The following is a 20,306-nucleotide window of genomic DNA, read 5'->3' as shown; positions in this document are numbered from 1 at the left end:
GGGGAGGGAGAAGCAGGCTTCCTGCCGAGCAGAGAGCCCATCTCGAGGCTCAATCCCAGGGTCCTGGGATCATGACCTGAGCTGGAGACAGACACTTAATGACTGAGCCACCCAGGTGCCCCTCATATGTGGAATTTAAGAAACAAAACAGAAGAACATAGGGGAAGGGAGGGGAAAATATAACCAGATGAAACTAGAGAGGGAGACAAACCATAAGAGACTCTTAATCATAGGAAACAAACAGGGTTGCCAGAAGGGAGAGAGGTGGGGGAACTGGGTGATGGGCCTTAAGGAGGGCATGTGATGTAATGAGCACTGAATTCTACGTTTGAAATTAGTAACACACTATATGTTAATTAATTGAATTTAAATTTTAAAAAAAGAAGGAGAAAAATAAAAAAATAAAAGCATGTCCAAAATTGCAAAATACTTTTGTTCCTTTGAGTAACCAATCCCAGACTTATTTATTTGATGGGTTGGGAATTTTTTCTACTTTCCGTAAAAGTGTTTTAAACATTTTCTAGTCTCCAAAAACTAAATGTTGATTTCATTTTTATCTCTAGATTCTTGCTGCGGAAGTGTTACAAGGAGTAAAAAGATTGTGGTTCTTCCCCTATAGCAAGAATTTCTAAGAAAATTAGCCTCAGTCTCTTGGAGGTTTATGTTCCAGAAGAAAAGACTATTGCAGTCCTCTCTCAAGAGGCCACTTGGCAACACCTAAGAGAAACCTGAGACTTAAATAAACAATTTTGCAATATCGTGGATGGTTTGAGGGTTTGTGTCCTTTAGACTATTAGAGCAAGGGCATGTGTGTTGGGGAGGGGGATGGAGGCTGAGAGTGGTCTGTCAAGTCCATGGTGCAGATCAACTGAGCAGGCTATGTTGGGATTAGGGAGATGGGCAAGGGCTTTGTCCTCCCAGCTCAGTCCCCAATCCCTGATTATTTTTTCCTGCCAAGAGCACAACCACCCTGGCGCCTGGTGGGGCTCAGTCTGTGAAGCGTCTGCCTTTGGCTCTGGTCATGATCCCAGGGTCCTAGGATTGAGCCCCGAGTTGGGCTCTCTGCTGCGGGGGGGTGGGTGGGGGGTGGGGGTGGTGTCTGTGAGTGGTCTGCTTCTTCCTTTCCCTGTGCCCCTTTCCCTGCTTATGCTCTCTCTCTCTCTCTCTCTCTGAAATAAATTAAATCTAAAAAAAAAAAAAAAAAAGAAAAAAAAGAAAAAAAAAGCACAGTCCCCTTGCCACTCCCTGGTTTTCCTTCTCTGGCAGCAAACCAATCAGCTGCTGAGTCAGCTCAGGGTTTCGGGGAAGTCAGATGACCTTTTCGCTCTGCCGGCTCTCTGCCACTCTGCCCCAAGGTGGACACCATGGACCCACTGATGGCTTTGCTTTGCCTGTTGCCCCTGTACCCAGGTAGGAGCTGGGGAGGGGAATGCTGAGGTCCACATAAGAAGCTGGTGCTGGCCACATCGAGTTCCCACTTGGAAATGACAATTGCTCTTGCTTTTCTGTTCTCATCTTTTCCGCATTTCTGTGTTGTGTCCCATGCTCACAGGCTTGGCTGCAGAGGCTCCCTCCTGCCCTCAGAATGTGAATATCTCCGGTGGCACTTTCACCCTTAGCCATGGCTGGGCCCCTGGGAGTGTCCTCACCTACTCCTGTCCGATGGGCTACTACCCAGTTCCAGCCTCCCGACTGTGCAACAGCAACGGGCGGTGGCAGACCCTGGGATCCAAGGAGCTAACGAAGGCAGCCTGCAAACGTGAGGCTCTCCAAGGGCCTGGCTCGGGGTGGGGCCACCTACTCCAGAGCCTCTGCTTAGGACCGGCTCCGGATGGGGCTTACCACCCCCCCTCCCCGGCAAAAGCAGCTCTTCCATAGAGCTTCTCGAAAGAGTAGGACATTGTTCCTTGTCCATACCAAGGCACTGGAAGAAGGCTTTGATGGGGATGATTGGAATTCTCAGGGTGATTTTTTTTTTTTAAACTGTTCCTCCATAAGTGAGAGAAGGTTATTAGTGATTCACTAGGAGTACAGTGGATTCCTTCATAGTAGCTAACAATTTTCTTTCTTTCTTTCTTTTTTTAAAGATTTTATTTATTTATTTGACACTGAGAGAGAGAGAGACAGATCACAAGTAGGCAGAGCAGCAGGCAGAGAGAGATGAGGAAGCAGGCTCCCTGCTGAGCAGAGAGCCTGATGCGGGGCTTGAACCCAGGACCCCGAGATCATGACCTGAGCTGAAGGCAGAGGCTCAACCCGCTGAGCCACCCAGGTGCCCCTCGATGTGGTTTTTTAATACTTAACAATGGATTTCAGAATTCCGACTGTTCAAAGGGGTCTCCCGTTGTGCCTGATGTTACCCCTCTAATAGTCCACTCACGGGGCCCCTGAGGACCGCAGGGGAGGGGCTGGGGTGGCCATGGCCCTCGGGGAGCTGAGAGAAGTGGTTACCAGTCTATTAGGCTGAACCATGTGACATTGCCAATATTCAACCAGCTGCCACAAGCAGCAATTTCACACGCAACAGCCCAATATTTGGACCACTAGTTGGCGATTCCCACGCCTCCAAGCCCAGCCCAGGTGTCTTCCATCCATCCCCATATTCTCCTCCCCTTCTCTCCCTCCAGGTGTTCGCTGCCCAGCTCCAGTCTCCTTTGAGAATGGCATGTTCAGCCCTCGGCTGGCGTCCCACCCCGTGGGTGGCAACCTGAGCTTCCAGTGTGAGGACGGCTTCACCCTGCGGGGCTCTCCTGTGCGGCAGTGTCGCCCCAATGGCATGTGGGATGGGGAGACAGCTGTGTGTGACAACGGGGGTGAGTGCCCTGCCCCCAGCTGAATAGGGGCTGGGGTCTCCCAGGTACTTCGGAGTCAGATGCATGCCCAGGGTGCCTCTGTGGGGATAGGGGCCTGGGTCTCTGATGCCAAAGTGATATTCCTGGATTTTGGTAAACTGAGGTCTACAGGTCACACATCACCCGGCTGCAGGGAGCCCAGCAGAGGCAGCTGGCACTAAGCTTTAGATCCAACATAAAGGCTCCACGCACTCTGTCCAGCTTTTCCAAATGCCTCAAAGCAAGATAGGTTTCCAGACCCAGTGGGCTATTGTAGGGACAAGGTGCTGAGTGAGAGAGTGACCTAACGCTGTGCTCCAGTCCCTCACCTCTGCAGCCAGCGTGGGTCCAAGCTACTCGACTTTGGCAGCCTTTGGGAAGGTTATTTAACCTCTATATGCCTCAAATTTTCTATCTCTGTCTTTTTTAAGATTTTATTTATTTACTTTTTTTTTAAAAGATTTTATTTATTTATTTGACAGAGAGAGATCACAAGCAGACAGAGAGGCAGGCAGAGAGGGAGATAGAAGGAAGCAGGCTCCCCGCTGAGCAGAGAGCCCGATGCGGGACTCAATCCGAGGACCCCGAGATCATGACCTGAGCCGAAGGCAGCGGCTTAACCCACTGAGCCACCCAGGTGCACTATTTATTTACTTTTGAGAGAGAGAGCAAGCAAGAGAGATAATGACAGAGAGTGAGCATGAGCAGAGGGAGAGGGGGAGGGAGAGGGAGAAGCAGGTTTCCCGCTGAGTAGGGAGCCTGACTCAGGGCTTGATTCCAGGATCCCAGGATCATGACCGGAGCTGAAGGTGGATGCTTAACTGACTGAGCCATCCAGGTGCCCCTCTATGATGCCTCAATTTCCCCATCTCAAATAGAAATAGTAAGACTGGCCACTGCGTGGAGTTGCTGTGGGATTGAGTTGACATTAGTAAGCGTCTTGAAGAGTCCCTGGAGATTGTCATAGTTATCACTGCCCTGTCAATGGTGAGGGGCTCTGCGTGATAGGAGTGGGACTCCTAGGAGTCCCTGGGTTACAGGAGCTTCCGGGATGATAGTTCAGAACCCATAATACAGAAGACACGGAGTCCATGAGGTGGGAGGATCATCCCGTCCCCCCACAGCCCAGTCGTTTTCCTACTCATATTCATGACTGTCCCATGGCTGGCTTCCTTTACTCAACATTCTGCCTGTGAGATTTACTCATGTGGTCCTGGGTAGCAGAAAGTTTATTCATTTTTAAGATTTATTGATTTATTTAGAGAAAGAGCCATGGGGAGGGGCCGAGAGAGTCCTAAGTAGACTCAGGTCTCCGGGCTGAGGGCAGAGCCTGACACTGGGCTCCATCCCACAAGCCTGAGATCACCATCTGAGCCAAAACCAAGAGTCAGATCTCAACTACCAACTGTACCTCCCAGGTGTCCATGTTATTTTTTATTGCTGTGTAGTTTTATTATAGAAATAGATTGCAATTTATTTATGGGTTCTCTTCTCGGTGGGCGGTTAGGTTCTTTCCAGTTTGGAGCTATTATGAGTAAAGCCCTTTGAGTGTCCATGTATGAAATTATTAGTGCACATATGAATTTGCCTCCCTTGAGCATGTTGTCTAGGAGTGGAACAGGTTGTCATACATTTAGGTGGTTTTTTTTTTTCAATTTTATTTATTTATTTATTTATTTAAAAGATTTTATTTATTTATTTGTCAGAGACAGAGGGAGAGAAAGCGAGCGAGCACAGGCAGACAAAGAGGCAGGCAGAGGGAGAAGCAGGCTCCCCGCCGAGCAAGGAGCCCGACGTGGGACTCGATCCCAGGACCCTGGGATCATGACCTGAGCCGAAGGCAGCCGCTCAACCAACTGAGCATTTTTTAGAGAGCGAACGGGGGGTGGGGAAGAAAAAGAGAACTTCTTCTTCTTTTTTTTTTTTTAAGATTTTACTTATTTGACAAAGAGAGTGAGAGAGTATAAGCATGGGGAGCGGCAGGAAGAGGGAGAGGGAGAAGCAGACTCCCCGCTGAGCAGGGAGCCCAATGTGGGGCTCGATCCCTATTCTGCCTTCAGGCAGATGCTTAACCAATGGAGTGACCCAGGAACCCAGCGAGAGAGCATCTTAAGCAGGCTCCATGCCCAGCACAAGCCTGGAGCAGGACTCAATCTCCTAATCCTGAGATCATGACTTGAGCTGAAATCAAGAGTTGGATGCTTAACCGACTGAGCCACCCAGGCCCCCGGGATGCATTTAGTTTTAGTAGAGACTGGCGGTTTCCCAATTGTCACCCCAGCGAAATGGAAATTAAGGAATTATCCATATTTTCAGTCTGGGTTCCTCAGTCACCATCCTCCCTGGGGCTCTGGGATGGATGCAGGCTGAGGCCGCAGGTTGGCTCTGGGACACTTTAACTGGCAACCCAGGGCAATGAGTTCTAAACATTTTGCCCTGCTAAAGATGTGCCACCCACACTCTTAGGACACAGGGGTGTGGTATCTCCCTAGGGGGAGGCCAAATGACCTGCGGAGGCTCCACGGGTCTGGAGAGAAGGAAGAGGGAGAGGGCAGGTGAGCAGGGCAGAAAGGCTGAGGAGGGGCGTCCCTGCTCACTGCTGTCTTCCCTTGTTGACTTGCAGCTGGTCACTGCCCCAACCCCGGTATCTCAGTGGGCGCTGTGCGGACCGGGTCCCGCTTTGGACTTGGAGACAAAGTCAGCTACCGCTGCTCCTCGAATCTGGTGCTGACGGGGTCTGCGGAGCGGGAGTGCCAGGCCAATGGGGCCTGGAGCGGAACAGAGCCCATATGCCGCCGTGAGTAGCCAGCCACCTTGACCCTCCAGAGAATCCTGGGCACCCTACCCCTGACCCTGGCTGACCCCAACAACTATTCCCACAGAGCCCTACTCCTATGACTTTCCCGAGGATGTGGGCCCTGCCATGGGCACCTCGTTCTCCCACCTGCTTGGAGCCACCAATCCCACCCAGAAGAAAACAAGTAAGTGCTTGAGGTGGGGGCAGCAGGGTGCGGGGCCTGGCATGGGGAGAAGCAGACTTCCCAGAGGGTGCTGAGAGCTTCGGGAAGGCTCAGTGGGGCTGAGCTGACTGGAGGGGAGGCAGGGAAGCCCTACCCCATGGTAAGAGAGCAGGTGGGAGGTCAAGATGTGAATCTGCCCTTTGCACATTTCTCCCAGAAAGCCTGGGCCGTAAAATCCAAATCCAGCGCTCTGGCCACCTGAACCTCTACCTGCTCCTGGATGCCTCCCAGAGTGTGTCAGAAGGCGACTTTCAGATCTTCAAGAAGAGCGCCATTCTCATGGTGGACAGGGTCCGAAAATAGGATTCTGTGCACAGAGGACGCCTTCCTACACCCTTGTCTGTCCCTGGTTCCTTCCCTTCCTCCGAATCCCACTCATAGCTTACCTCCTCCAAAAAGTCCTCCCAGATTATTGCATGTCATGCAGGAATCATGGATTCAATTTACGGGATCGTATTTTTCACACACAAACACTGCTGGAGCACCTTCTGTGTGTTTGGCCCTGTGCTGGGTGCTGGGTGCTGGGAGATACCAAAGAATGAACAAGGTCCTATTCTGTTCCTGAGGTCCTGTTTCCTAGGCACCCATCATCTAGAAGGACGGTCTCCACAGAAGGATACACAAAATAACCCACCGGGGTGTGGTAGATAAGTACTGGTATCCTTGTTGAATAATTTTAGTTTAAATTATCAATAACTTAATAATTAATACTTTCCCTTAAAAATTCCAATTTTTTGTGTTTAAAAGGTGTATAATATATTTGAATAGTGGTGCACTTTATAGATCCGAGTGGGTTTTTATAAATATATGCACCAATATTGAGCTATATGCCCAGAATGTTTTTCTGATGTGAAGCATGAACAGGAGAGTTTGGAAGCCACTAGTTTAAATCCCTTGCCAGCACTTTGCTTGGTAATTATGCTTTTCACAATAGTTTACATAGACACATGTTTTTCTTCCTAGCTATATTTTAAAATTTTATTTATTTTAAAGATTTTATTTATTTGACAGAGAGAGAGATCGCAAGCAGGAGTGGGAGAGGGAGAAGCAGAGAGCCCGATGCAGGGCTCGATCCCAGGACCCTGGGATCATGACCTGAGCCGAAGGCAGACGCTTAACCACTGAGCCCCCAAGGTGCCCCCCAGCTACATTTTAAAGAAGGCCATTTTTGTGCTCCTTGTTCTCCTTAAGACTTACAGTAACTACTAAGCCTTGAGGCTGCAAACCATAGCAGTTAGAGAAGTGCCTCAGATTTGTGTGGACGGGTTTGAATTCAACCTCTGCCTTGTACCGGTGGTGTAGTCTGGGGCAAGGCAACAAGCCTCAATGTCCTCATCTATAAAAGAGGGACCATCTCGCCCTCTCACAGAATTGATGTGAGGGTGCAGTGAGGAGCGAGAGGCCTATCACAGAGAGGACATGGTCAGCGGATGTCAGCTTCCTGGCTCCCGCAAGCAGCAGTGTCTTAGCAAGTGGCCCAGGCTCTCTGCCTCCTCTGGGGCCCTTGGCCTGCTCTCTTACTCTCTTGCCTTCTGTTTCAAGGCCTCTCATGCTGCCTCTCCCTTGCCCTTCACAGATCTTCAGCTTTGAGATCAATGTTAGCGTCGCCATCATCACCTTTGCATCCAAGCCCAAAGTCATCACGTCTGTTCTGTACGACAACTCCCGGGATGTGACCGAAGTGATCAACAGTCTGAACAATGTCAACTATAAAGGTATGGGTGTCGTCAAATGAAGGTGATGAGGCGGGCAGGGAGAGGGGATGGGGGGAAGATGAGCTCTCTGTACCTGCAAAGAGATTCTGGACACTTTAGAGAGAGAGAGGGAGAGAGAGAGAGAGAGAGAGAGACCGACCTTTGGTGGCATTCTAGTCCCAGAGCTCTGGTGCTCAGGTTCCTGGCGGGGGAGTCCCAGCTCCTACCAGCTCATGGCTTACTCTATCACGTTACGTATCCAAATGCGTCATGCAGGTCTATGACTCCTTCCTGATGCCAGATGTTTGTGGGCTGGCTTTCTTGGCTCAACACGGTAGTCTCCCCATGCTATGGTCAAGCTGCCTGGGTGAGAGATAGCTGGTGGATGCAACAACCCGAGTATTTTGGGAACCCCATCTTTGAGTCTTGAGACTTTTGAGTGGCCATCAGTGGGGACAGGCAATGAGCATTTTTTCTTAAAAAAAAAAAAAGATTTATTTATTAATTTTAGAGAGAGAGAGAGACAGAGGAAGGGGGAGAAGGGGCAAAAGGAGAGGGAAAGAGAATCCCAAGCAGACTCCTGGCTGAGCGTGGAGCCCTACATGGGCCTCCATCCCAGGACCCCGAATCACGACCTGAGCCAAAATCAAGAGTCAGACACTTAACTAAGCCATGCAGGCACCCCTGCAATGAGCATTTCTAAGGGAAAAGACAGCGATGCCAAATCTCTGTCTAGATAGCGAAGGTCTGAATGTATCAAGCCAGTTGATAAAAGCATTTCCAATGGTTAGGAGAATAGAGTGGCTCCTTCCGTCAGGTGGTAGGTGGGATGTTTCTAAGCGAGTCCTTCCTCTTCACATACTCCAGACCATGAAAATGGGACCGGGACAAACACCTATGCAGCTTTAAATAGCGTCCATATCATGATGAATAACCAGATGCAACGCCTCGGAATGAAGACGGCGGCCTGGCAGGAAATCCGACATGCCATCATCCTCCTGACAGACGGTGGGTGCCGTCGCCTCCGCGAGTGAGTCTGGCACAGTGGAAGGAGCACCCGTGTGGCGTCAGAAGGCCTGCACGCTGGTTCTCCCTCTGCCACTCTGGGCCTCGGTTTCTAATCTGTAAAGTAGAGGGAGTGTTGATGACCTCGATGGGAGGACAGCAATGGTGGTGATAATTGCAGCTGTCCGCCTATCCTTCCACAATTTTTATGCAGAGCAGTTGAAGCAGTTTGTGTAAAAGTGCTTTGTGATTACAGATACCAGCAATTGTTACTAGGTGGGAGGTTGCCTAGAGTCAGCTAGATGGGGGTGGGGGGTGGCTTTGAAGCGGGCGTGTCAAGGCGCAGGGATGGACGGATGGACTGAGGGGTGGAGCTGGGCTATTTATCTCTCCATTGTGTCCAAACAGCATAGGGCGCCTTCGGACCTGGTTTTCTTGCCTATAAAATGCAGATACCCACACTACCTGAGGATTCATGAGAGTTAAAATGAGATGAAGTTTATTACATTCCTGGCATGGCACTTGGCATGTAGAGAATTTCAGTAAATAACATATCTTCCCCTCCACCTTTTTTTGGGGGGCAGCAAAGCAAGGTCTGTTGAGCAATAGTAAAGTTTTTTAAATTGATAGGGTACAAAGCTCCCAAAGAGGGAGGGGGCCCAAGAGGGTTGCCCAGTAAATAACATCTTGAAACTCATGTGGAAAGGGTTAATTGTGAACGTTCCCAAAGCTGAATACCTGCCCCTCCTCTGGGACAGAGGGCAGTCCTGTCCAGAGCTGATGGACAATTCTTTTTCTTCCGTTCTAGGAAAGTCTAACATGGGTGGCTCTCCCAAGCTGGCTGTGGACAATATCAAAGAGATCCTGAACATTAACCAGCAGAGGAGCGACTATCTGGGTGAGGCTTGGCGCCACTCCCAGCTCTGCTGCCCCTGCAGGGGGCGCGGGGGAGGGGCGCGGGGAGCTTGCCTTCATTTCCAACGAGGACACAAGCTGTGTCATTCTGTGTGAAGGCTGCTGAGAGTCAGGCTGAAGAGTCTGGAATCAAACGGCCCCGTGGTTGCAGCCTTGATTTCTTCGGTTGGCTGTGGCCCCCGGGCGGCTTCTGCCTTTGCTGGAGGGGATGGTGCTAGAATCCACCTCAAATGCCCAGATGTTTCCTGCAACAGAGGAACAATGTATGGAACAGTGTATGTCAGTGGCTGCTGCCATCATCGCTCCCTTGAACTTCTCCAGGGAGGAAGGGCCTGGATTACTCGTAGGGACTGTCCCTGGTGTTTCCTCCTTTAACGGTACAGATAACCAACTGAGATTTTGGCAGTTGCAGCCTTGAAAGGAACAATTTCTCATGTTCAGACTAAACACAGATTGCATTGACCTTTGACCAGAAGAGAATTTTAGACGGAAGTGTTCCGGACAAGCGAGGACAGTTGCTTTTCAGCCTCCAAGTTTCACTTTCCCCTTGGGGCCTCTCTTCATGCCCCCAACCCCACCTGCCCCTCAGGGGCAAGTGGATTCTTCTTTAAAACTCTGGCCTAGGGAAGGTGAAGGCCAAATGCTCCTCTTTAACTCCTTGGCATCACTGGGTTCGGGTTAAATGCTTAAAAACACCTTACTAAAAAGAAGCAGAAACTGAAAAGACAGTCACAGAAAACACTTGGGACCTAACTGTCCAGATCCCACAGTGACTGCTTCTGGCCAGCCCAGGGCGACACTGCTACCTGAGGAAAGCCTTCTCTTTCAGTCTGTCTGAGCATCTTGCTCTTTACACACCAGCCAGGGACACCTGGGAGCCAAAAAAGGGCCTCGAGGGGTGCAAAGCATGGGAGAAGACTGGACTCTGCGGTCACTCCAGGGCAGATCTGACTGGCACCCATGCTTGATTGGAGGCGGGGTAGGGTTGGTTGTGTGGGCCCTGGGTCTCCAGTGGCAAGAGGGGGCTCCAGGCCCCTCTCTCGGAGCCTACACCTTACAGAGGAGCCAGATCTGAAGTTTTGCCTCTATGTACACTCACGAGCTCTTTATTCAGCCTTATAAATGTACTTAGAAGGTCCCTCCTGGGCACATTCTAAGGATACCGTTGTGAACAAAACTGACAAAAATGTGTCGCTGGGGTTGTCTTTCCAGAGGAGCAATGTATTAGTTTCCTAGGGATGGTGCAACAGATTATACAAACTTGGGTGGCCTAACACAACAGAAACTTATGCTATCCCATTCAGGAGGCTGGAAGTCCAAGATTAAGGTATGAGCCAAGACCGTGTTTCCAAATAAGTTTAGCTTCACAGGTACTGGGGTTAGGACTTGAACATATCCTTTTGAGGGACACAGTTCTACCCACTCTGGGCATTAAACAAGGTAAATAAGGACCGTGTAGGGGGTGGTGGAAAGTGGCCCATGCCAAATGGAGGGTATAAAATGTAGCAGAGAGGAAATGGAATTGGCTGAGGCACTGTGGTTTTAGACAAGGAGCCCAGGGAAGGCCTCGCTGAGATGGTGACATTTGAGTCGTGACTTAAAAAGATAAGAAAGTGGGGCGCCTGGGTGGCTCAGTGGGTTAAGCCGCTGCCTTCGGCTCAGGTCATGATCTCAGGGTCCTGGGATCGAGTCCCGCGTCGGGCTCTCTACTCAGCAGGGAGCCTGCTTCCTCCTCTCTCTCTCTCTGCTTGCCTCTACGCCTACTTGTGATTTCTCTCTGTCAAATAAATAAATAAATAAAATCTTTAAAAAAAAAAAAAGATAAGAAAGTGAGCCATGTGGGCAGTCTGGGAAGCAGTGGGCCAGGCAAATGCGCGGCGCGTGCAAAAGGCCTGGGGTGGGAGCATGCCTGCAAATCTGAGGGACTTCAAGGAGGCTCTATGGAATGGAGAGAAGGGTGAGGAGTGGCAGGAAATAAGGTCAGATGGGGGTGGGGAGTCCCACTCAATTAGGGCTTTGTAGGATCCAGTGAGTTCCAAATAATAGTTTCCTGTCTCACAGGGTAGCCCCTTAGCCATAAGATTCTGGTGATTTCCTTCTCCCCATCAGACATCTATGCCATTGGGGTGGGCAAGCTGGATGTGGACTGGAGAGAACTGAATGAGCTGGGGTCCAAGAAGGATGGTGAGAGACACGCCTTCATTCTGCAGGACACAGAGGCTCTGTACCAGGTCTTTGAGCACATGCTGGGTGAGTGAGCTTTGCCCTCTTCAGAGTGACATGGGTGGTATGGAGCCAGCCAGGGGCCCAGGCTGGGAACCTGCTCACAGCGCTCCTCACAGATCTCCTTCCCCCTCTGTTCCCACACCTACAGATGTTTCTCAGCTCACAGACACCATCTGTGGGGTGGGCAACATGTCAGCTAATGCCTCTGTCCAGGAAAGGACACCGTGGCATGTCACTATTAAGGTATCAGGAAGGAGGGAGGGGGCTTGGACCCAGAGATGGAAGAGGCCAGGGTCCAGAGACATAGCAGTCCCTGAATATCACCTCTTTTCCTGCAGCCTAAGGGCCAGGAGACCTGCCGGGGGGCTCTCATCTCAGACCAGTGGGTCCTGACGGCTGCTCACTGCTTCCGCAATGCCGAGAACAGCTCTCTGTGGAGGGTCAGTGTGGGTAAGGCAGGGCCCACACCAGGTTCCCGACCCTGTGGTCAGAGCTCTCACCATTGGTCCCTACCCCTGGCACCTTCAGGAGCCCTGGCCCAGCCTAATCCGCCATATTGTTCCCAGGGGATCCTAAGTCCCAGTGGGGCAAAGACTTCAGTATTGATAAGGTGGTGATCTCCTCGGGGTTTGACGTCTTTGCCAAGAAGGATCAGGGGATCCGAGAGTTCTACGGTGATGACATTGCCCTGTTGAAGCTGGCAGAGAAAGTGAAGATGTCTACCCATGCCAGGTGCTAGAGTCTGGAATGAGAGGGCGTCCTCTGGGGGAGAGTGCTCTGGGAGTCCCACAGGAGGGGACACCGAGGACGGGCCCATGTGACCCTTGTCCTTCTCCTCAGGCCCATTTGCCTCCCCTGCACGGTGGAGGCCAATCTGGCTCTGCGGAGACCCCCAGGCAGCACCTGCCGAGACCATGGTGAGTGCTGGGGCTCAGGGCACACGAGGAACTGGGACCAGAGCTTAGGAGAGATGACCTGGACTGTGCTACAGCCTCCAGTCTGGAGTCTGGATGTTGGGTAAGGGGACCAGCACCACATCCCTTTCTCCTTGAATGCAGAAAGTGAACTTCTGAACAAACTGAGCATTCCTGCTCATTTTGTGGCCTTGAGTGGGAACAAAATGAACATTAACCTCAAGACAGGGACAGAGGTGAGGATCTCAGGTCTGGGATGCCGTGGGGGGATGGGACCCCTGTGGCTCTCCCCAAAGGTCTCTCTTTGTCCCTTCCTCCTCCAGCTCTGGCTGCTTTCTCCATTTGACCCTGTGCCATTCCTCCTCCTGGCCTAGCACCTGCCTGCTAGCCCCTGGGACAGCTCATTTCATCCCTCTGTCCTGTTCTGCCCTTGTTGCAGTGGACAAGCTGTATTGAGGCCGTCTCCCAAGATAAAATCACATTCCCTGACTTGAAGGATGTCAGAGAGGTGGTGACAGACCAGTTCTTATGCAGTGGGACTGAGAATGATGACAATCCCTGCAAGGGTGAGTCCCTCCCATTCCCACTCCTGAATTCCTGATAGAAAGACCACAGCTGTCCCCGTGGCCAGCATGCATGGCGCTGATGACATGGGAGAAGAAGGAGAGTCTGGATGACAGTTTCGTGTCCCTCCTTTTCTGGCAGGAGAATCTGGGGGAGCAGTTTTCCTGGAACGGAGACACAGGTTTTTTCAGGTGAGAAGAGAAGGGTCTTCGCCTTCAGGAAGATGAAGGAGGCCTTTGAAGGAACTGGGGAGGTTGAGGCTTGGAGCTGGGGCTGTAATAGCTTCCCACCCCATTCTCTCTCTCTTCCAGGTCGGTCTAGTGAGTTGGGGTCTCTACAACCCCTGCAAGAATAATAAAAACTCCCGCCAAAGGGCCCCCAAAGGCAAGATACCACGAGATTTTCACATCAGTCTCTTTCGCCAGCAGCCCTGGCTGAGGCAGCACTTGGAGGGGATCCTGAACTTTTTGCCCCTCTAATTGTGGCCACTGATTCCTCTGTTGTCCTGCCAGCACCTGCCATCTGTCTTGTCTCCTACTCTTGAACTTCCACCCTCAGACCCCGTGACTCACCTGTGCTCCCAGCTCCAACCCCGTCCTGTGCAGCACTTCCAAGCTGGGGAATCCCTGGGAGCACACTCCCTGCCTTACTGGACTCACTTTCCTTTAACTCTCACGTGGAATTTCCCAGTTATGAAATTAATAAAAATCGAGGATTTCCTCATCCGTCTGTGCCTCTATCTGGGGGCTGGCCAGGGGGGTGAGGAAGGCCAGAATGATTCCAGGAACCGCCAGGAGGCAGGTCACAGACCCTGCTGGACAAACAGTGACTGGACTCTGCCCCACAACAGAGTCAACAGGGAGTGAGGCAGCCTTTATTTCTCATGCCTAAGGGGGCACGCAGTCTGGGCTCTCTGGGGAGGACCTGGGCTGAGAGGAGGCACTGAAGGGTTCAGTCCTGGATCATGGGCTGCAAAGGGCAGGGCTTATGCAGTTTCTATTTCCTTGACTGGCAGCTCAGTGGGGCCCTCCCTCTTGGATATTCCGGAAAGTGGTGTGGGTCAGATGGGCGGGGTGGCCACAAGTGCCAGGACGCAGATTGCATAAAAGGCTGGAGGTTGTGGGGGGCAGGGGAAGAGACTGTGATCAGGCCCAGGTCTGAAGTTTCAGTGAGGAGAGTGAGCCAAGCAGACAGGCAGCACAAGCTGGGATAGGCCATCTTGCCCCCACCCCCAGTTTCTCTCCTGCCTTCCATCGCCATGGGGAGCAATCTTAGCCCCCAACTCTGCCTGATACCCTTGGTGCTGGGTCTCTTGTCTGAAGGTAAGAGAGGGTCACCACCCCCTTCCTGCTACCCCCAACACCCCTCCTTGGCCTTGTGAGGCTGGGCTCATTAGCCTTTCTCTTTAGGTGGGAGTACAACGCCATTGTCTGGGGACAGGCCCCAAAGCTCCTGCTCTCTGGAGGGAGTAGAGATCAAAGGTGGCTTCTTCAAACTTCTCAAGAAGGGCCAGGCATTGGAGTACGTGTGTCCTTCTGGCTTCTACCCATACCCTGTGCAGGCCCGCACCTGCAGATCCACGGGGTCCTGGAGTGCCCTGCAGACCCAAGACCAAAAGATTGTCAAGAAGGCAGAATGCAGAGGTTGGAGGGCAGTGAGGGTGGGTACGGGGCAATGGAGGGGTGAAGCAGGTGGTGGCCAAGTGCCAGGCTAGGATGCAATTAGAATTGTGTTGAGGTCAAGCAGGGGGAACTCAGGGGGAGCTGAGCAAGTGCAGGAGCTGTTTAGGGCTGAAGCAGGGAAGGAGGGAGTAGGAAGGGTGTGAATCTTCATTGAGCATTTGCCCTGTGCCAGGCACCCTGGCAGTGAAAAGAACACTCAGAAATGGGGAGCAAGGAGAAGCTTGGATTGAGGGTAGCCGCTGGTTCTGTGGGACCAAACAAGCATTCTTTCTCTGTGACAGGGTCCCTTAGTCCAGAAGGGATACTCTCAAGAGAAGCCCTTCCTTTTCAGTAATTTCTACTTGTCCCCCTCCCCCAAAGCAATTCGCTGCCCAAGACCACAGGAGTTTGAGAATGGGGAATACTGGCCCCGGGCCCCCTACTACAATTTGAGTGATGAGATCTCTTTCCACTGCTATGATGGCTATACTCTGCGGGGCTCCGCCAACCGCACCTGCCAAGCAAATGGTCGGTGGGATGGACAAACGGCCATCTGTGACGATGGAGGTGAGAAGCATCCCCGTCCCTGGTGATGGTGTCCCCTCCCTGACCATGTTCCACCCTGAAGAACTGGCCCCACAACTCTTGTGCTCTATTGTGCCATCCGGGCCTCAGGTTTTGGTCCTCACCTCTATGTCTCACGTGTCTGCAGCGGGGTACTGCCCCAATCCTGGCATCCCCATTGGCACAAGGAAGGTGGGCAGCCAGTACCGCCTTGAAGACAGTGTCACCTACTACTGCAGCAGGAGACTCACTCTGCGTGGCTCCCAGAGGCGAACATGCCAGGAAGGGGGCTCTTGGAGTGGAACAGAGCCTTCTTGCCAAGGTGACCCTTGATCCACGCCCTCAGGTTCAGATCCTGCCCTTTCATCCTCATGTCTGTATACCAGAGCACTGTCTCCTACCCGTAACACAGCCCAGATCCTCTCTCTCTTCTAAACCTGCCCATAGAAATTCCTCACTACTGAGCCCTTCTGGCTCCAGAACCCCACCATCCGCTCACTCTGGCCAATGTGTCTCTGACCCTCCCCTTTCCACCCTTCCTAACATTTGACCTGATTTCTGACCTCTCCCAGACTCCTTTATGTATGACACTCCTGAAGAGGTAGCAGAAGCCTTCCTGTCTTCCCTGACAGAGACCATAGAAGGAGTTGATGCTGAGGATGGGCACAGCCCAGGTTTGGAGGCAGAGAAGGGAGGGAGGCAGGGAACTGGGGGAGGATGAAGAGGAGGCAGGAGAATCATGCATGCTGGAGCCTGAGTTTCTCTGGTGGCACCCAGGGGAACAAAAGAAGAGGAAGATTGTCCTGGACCCCTCGGGCTCCATGAACATCTATCTGGTGCTGGATGGATCAGACAGCATTGGGATCGGCAACTTCACAAGGGCCAAGAACTGTCTCAGAGACTTCATTGAGAAGGTGAAGCCCCCTCTGCCCTGAATATGAACTCACTGCCCTGCCAGGACTAGTTTCCTGATGTTTCCAGGCCTCTGAGCCACAGGATCCCAGAAACCTCCGGTCCTATTTTGTCCTTCTTCCCTTTTACTTGAAGCAGTTTGTTGACCTTTAACCCAATCACCAAGCTGAACCTCAGGATGACTAATCAGCCCTGAGTTTCTGATTATAATTTTCTCTGTCCCAGAGAAGCTGCCGACCTCTCCCAACCACAATATTCTTTCAATGCCATGACCCCTTGCTCCCCTAACCCACAGGTGGCAAGTTATGGGGTAAAGCCAAAATACGGTCTAGTGACATATGCCACAGACCCCAAAGTTTGGGTCAAAGTGAGAGATGAAAACAGCAGTGATGCAGACTGGGTCACAAGGACACTCAACAAAATCAGCTATGAAGGTCAGAAGTCAGGGAAGGGAGTGGTTGGGGGTGGTTTACTCTGGAGTCAGGTCAAAAGATTCAGGGTTGTTGTGGGGAAGGAGTGGTAAGATCACATGGGAAGGCAGGGCAAACTACTTTGTACTATGGTTGGAGAGCAGGCAGGCTCATCACTGGGGGATATGGGTCACTGGGGACCTATTGGGGGCGGAAGTCACTGTGGCCAAAGGGAAGTCAGTGGGGGTGACAATTCAAAAAGCTGAAAGATGTGGGATTTCAGTTGTTGATAGGCCTCTAGGGTTGACAGATGACTTAGAAGACCAGGCAAGGTGATTTCTTCCCTTTCCACAGATCACAAGCATAAGGGAGGGACTAACACCAAGAAGGCCCTCCAGGAAGTATACAACATGATGAGCTGGCCAGCGAATAGGGCCCTTGAAAGCTGGAACCGTACCCGCCATGTCATCATCCTCATGACTGATGGTCAGAAGGGACCCTTCTCCTGCCCTGGACTCCCGACCCTTTCGTACCAGCGTGTTGCCATTTGGTCTACACGTAACACTAGACTTGTGGTTGGGGCCCTGAGTGCTGCTCGGGGCCCCAACCATGTTGATCTCTCCTGTGACCCTTTACAAGGAGGAACCCCTTCTTAGGCCTCTTTGTGATAGGTCACTTCCATCCCCTCAACTTGCTTACCCAGCCATGTGTCACTGCTTCCAGTTTTCTTTCCTTGACCCTCTTCTTTACTTGCCTCCCACCTTCATGCGCCATCTCTTCTACAGGTTTGCACAACATGGGTGGGGACCCAGTCTCTGTCATTCATGAGATCCGGGACTTCCTGAACATTGGGAGGGATCGCAAAAACCTACGGGAGGATTACCTGGGTGAGTTTTACTGCCCAGGATCCAGTACCTTGCTTTCTCAGCTCCTGTCCCCAGGTCCTGGACACTCACCCTCCCTTATTCTCCCTCAGATATCTATGTGTTTGGGGTTGGGCCTCTGGTGAACCAAGAGAACATCAATGCTTTGGCTTCCAAGAAGGATAAAGAACAACACGTATTCAAAGTCAAGGACATGGAAAACCTGGAAGATGTTTTCATCCAAATGCTTGGTAGGAAGATATCAGAAGGGTGTAAAGAGGTCAGGAAACTCCCCAGGTCCCCCAAGGTCACTCATAACTGCCCTGGCAGTCTGGAAGGCTCTCACTGCTCCTTCTCTGTCATATTTTCATCTCCTGGCACTATGCACTTCCTAATCTTAGAATCACAGAGCTCTGACTGACATCAGAGAGCTTCCTCAAGTCTGTCATTTTACATGTGGGGAAAGAGGCCAAGAACAGCCTAGGGACAGCAAACTAGCTGGAGTTGGACCTAAAAGCTGCCAGGTCTCCCACCTCTTAGTTCCAAGTCCTTTTCTCTCTACCACCATGGTTCCTTGCTCACAGTGTTAAGAAACAAATGCCCTCATCTTCCCCTTCCTTATGGGCCTCTGCACCTCATAAACGTGCAGATGCCCCCCCCCCAAAGGCTGCTGCCATCTGGAAATGAAGTATCACAATTTTCAGCACATGTTCCTTTCTTTCTAGATGAGACCCGGACGCTGGGGCTCTGTGGGATGGTTTGGGAGCACAAGGAAGGCACTGATTACCACAAGCAACCGTGGCAGGCCAAGATCTCTGTCACCGTAAGCATAGCTTCCTGGTTGCGGAGACTCACGGGAGGTGAAGTCAGGGTGGAATGAGGGCAGGGGAAGGGCCAGATGTTCCTGTTAGATTGCGGGGTTTGTGGAAGTTGAGCTTTCCCCTCTGCCATTCTGTCCCCAGCGCCCTTCGAAAGGACATGAGAGCTGCATGGGGGCCGTGGTGTCTGAGTACTTCGTGCTGACGGCAGCACACTGTTTCACAGTGCATGATGAGGCACACTCGATCAAGGTCAGCGTGGGTAAGGATGCAGCGAGCCCACTCCCCCTGTCCTCACAGCAGCTTCCTCCTGGCACATTGGACAACTTGAGGGTGGGGCAGAGTTGAGTTAGGCAGACACGGGATGCCCTGACATACTCATTCTCCTACCTTAGGAGGGAGGAGGCAGGATTTGGATATAGAGGAAGTCCTATTTCATCCCGACTATAACATCAACGGGAAAAAAGAAAAAGGCATTAATGAATTTTATGACTATGATGTGGCCCTTATCAAGCTCCGGCAGAAGCTGACATATGACCAGACTGTCAGGTGAGTACTCTGGAACCCTGAGTAGAAAAGTTCAGGCACGGGGGTGCTGCAGGCCTAGGCCAGGTCCAATGTGCTGTCCCTCAGTTTCCCCATCTCTCTTTAACAGGCCCATCTGTATCCCTTGCACTGAGAGAACAAATCAAGCTCTGAGGCTTCCACTGTCAACCACTTGCCAGCAACAGAGTAAGACATTTAGGAAGAGTAGCACAAGGGTGTGGTACCAAGTTAACAAGTGGGGCATGGTGGGGAGCTGTGGGAGCAGATGATGGCCAGCCTGGTCCCTAGCTCAGAGGAAAGGGCTGAAGAACATTTGCTGAGTGACAAAGGCAATAGGGAGAGGATAGGGAGGAGGAAGAACGAAAATGACCCAGTCTGTCTATCTGTCCAGTGCAAGAGCTGCTCCCCGCAAAGGATATCAAAGCTATGTTTGTGTCAGAGTTACTCAAAGATAGCAAGAAGATGCTGGTTCGGAAGGAGGTCTACATCAAGAATGGGGACAAGGTGAGGATGGGATTCTAAGCAGGTCCTCTAGGCTCCCTTTCTTCCTGAGCATGCTCTATCTAACACCACTTTCTCCTCACCTATAGAAAACCAGCTGTGAGAGAGATGCTCGATTCGCCCCAGGCTACGAAAAAGTCAAAGACATCTCTGAGGTGGTCACTCCTAGGTTCCTTTGCACTGGAGGGGTGGATCCCTATGCTGACCCCAATACTTGCAAAGGTAAGAGAAGGTTCTGCCGTTGTGCTGCATGTTTCTGAAGCCCAAGAACCACTTTCCCTACAGCTTTTCTTCTCCTGTAGGTGATTCTGGCGGTCCCCTGATTATTCACAAGAGGAACCGCTTCATTCAAGTGAGTTTCTCCTCTCCTATCTGTAGGGAGGTGCCAAGTGGTCAGCATGGGCCCTGAAGCAGGAAAGCTCCAGAGGTGTGGCTGGAAAGAGGAGGGCAAAGCCTGCCTCCTACAACTGTACCTTGAAATGGCCGGCTAAGGTCCTGTGTCTGGCCTGTGTGCTGAGAGACCAGGACTGAGCTGGGTCCCCAGTCTAATTCTTCTAGGTCAACTCAGATGCAACTGGGAATTGCTGAGCTTCCTGGGATCAGGAAGGAACTCTATCAAATGATCTGTGGCATCCCCTTGCCCTCTCCAGGTTGGCGTGATCAGCTGGGGCGTTGTGGATGTTTGTAAAAACCAGAAGCGGTGGCAGGAGGTGCCGACGCATGCCCGAGACTTTCACGTCAACCTCTTCCAAGTGCTGCCCTGGCTCAAGGACAAACTCAAAGATGAGGATTTGGATTTTCTGTGAGGGCTTTCCTGCTGGAAAGGGGTATGAGATCAAATTAAAACAGATGCGACAATACC

At 51.6% G+C, this 20,306-nt stretch overlaps 2 protein-coding genes across 2 annotated transcripts; both read left to right on the top strand.

The window, feature by feature from the left end:
* Positions 1–1,266: 1,266 nt before the first annotated feature.
* On the top strand, positions 1,267–13,892 carry C2 (complement C2). Its single transcript, XM_044256117.1, has 18 exons — positions 1,267–1,410; positions 1,553–1,759; positions 2,628–2,813; positions 5,455–5,628; positions 5,714–5,812; positions 6,009–6,142; positions 7,428–7,566; positions 8,413–8,553; positions 9,359–9,448; positions 11,575–11,715; positions 11,840–11,934; positions 12,030–12,141; positions 12,258–12,423; positions 12,532–12,608; positions 12,750–12,841; positions 13,045–13,171; positions 13,311–13,360; positions 13,481–13,892. The coding sequence occupies exons 1-18, from the start codon at positions 1,365–1,367 to the stop codon at positions 13,646–13,648; spliced, it is 2,244 nt and encodes a 747-aa protein (XP_044112052.1). The 5' UTR covers positions 1,267–1,364; the 3' UTR covers positions 13,649–13,892.
* A 393-nt stretch (positions 13,893–14,285) lies between these two features.
* Positions 14,286–20,304, top strand: CFB (complement factor B). The gene is made up of 18 exons (XM_044256105.1): positions 14,286–14,491; positions 14,579–14,812; positions 15,212–15,397; positions 15,543–15,716; positions 15,967–16,068; positions 16,172–16,308; positions 16,602–16,740; positions 17,071–17,202; positions 17,502–17,603; positions 17,693–17,830; positions 18,305–18,402; positions 18,542–18,659; positions 18,793–18,946; positions 19,053–19,129; positions 19,335–19,447; positions 19,534–19,666; positions 19,747–19,796; positions 20,095–20,304. The coding sequence occupies exons 1-18, from the start codon at positions 14,428–14,430 to the stop codon at positions 20,248–20,250; spliced, it is 2,307 nt and encodes a 768-aa protein (XP_044112040.1). The 5' UTR covers positions 14,286–14,427; the 3' UTR covers positions 20,251–20,304.
* The last annotated feature ends 2 nt before the right edge of the window (positions 20,305–20,306 follow it).

Source organism: Neovison vison, chromosome 1 (genome assembly GCF_020171115.1).
Source record: "Neovison vison isolate M4711 chromosome 1, ASM_NN_V1, whole genome shotgun sequence".
In the NCBI taxonomy this organism is placed as follows: Eukaryota; Metazoa; Chordata; class Mammalia; order Carnivora; family Mustelidae; genus Neogale; species Neogale vison.
This window is presented reverse-complemented; position numbering and strand designations above follow the sequence as displayed.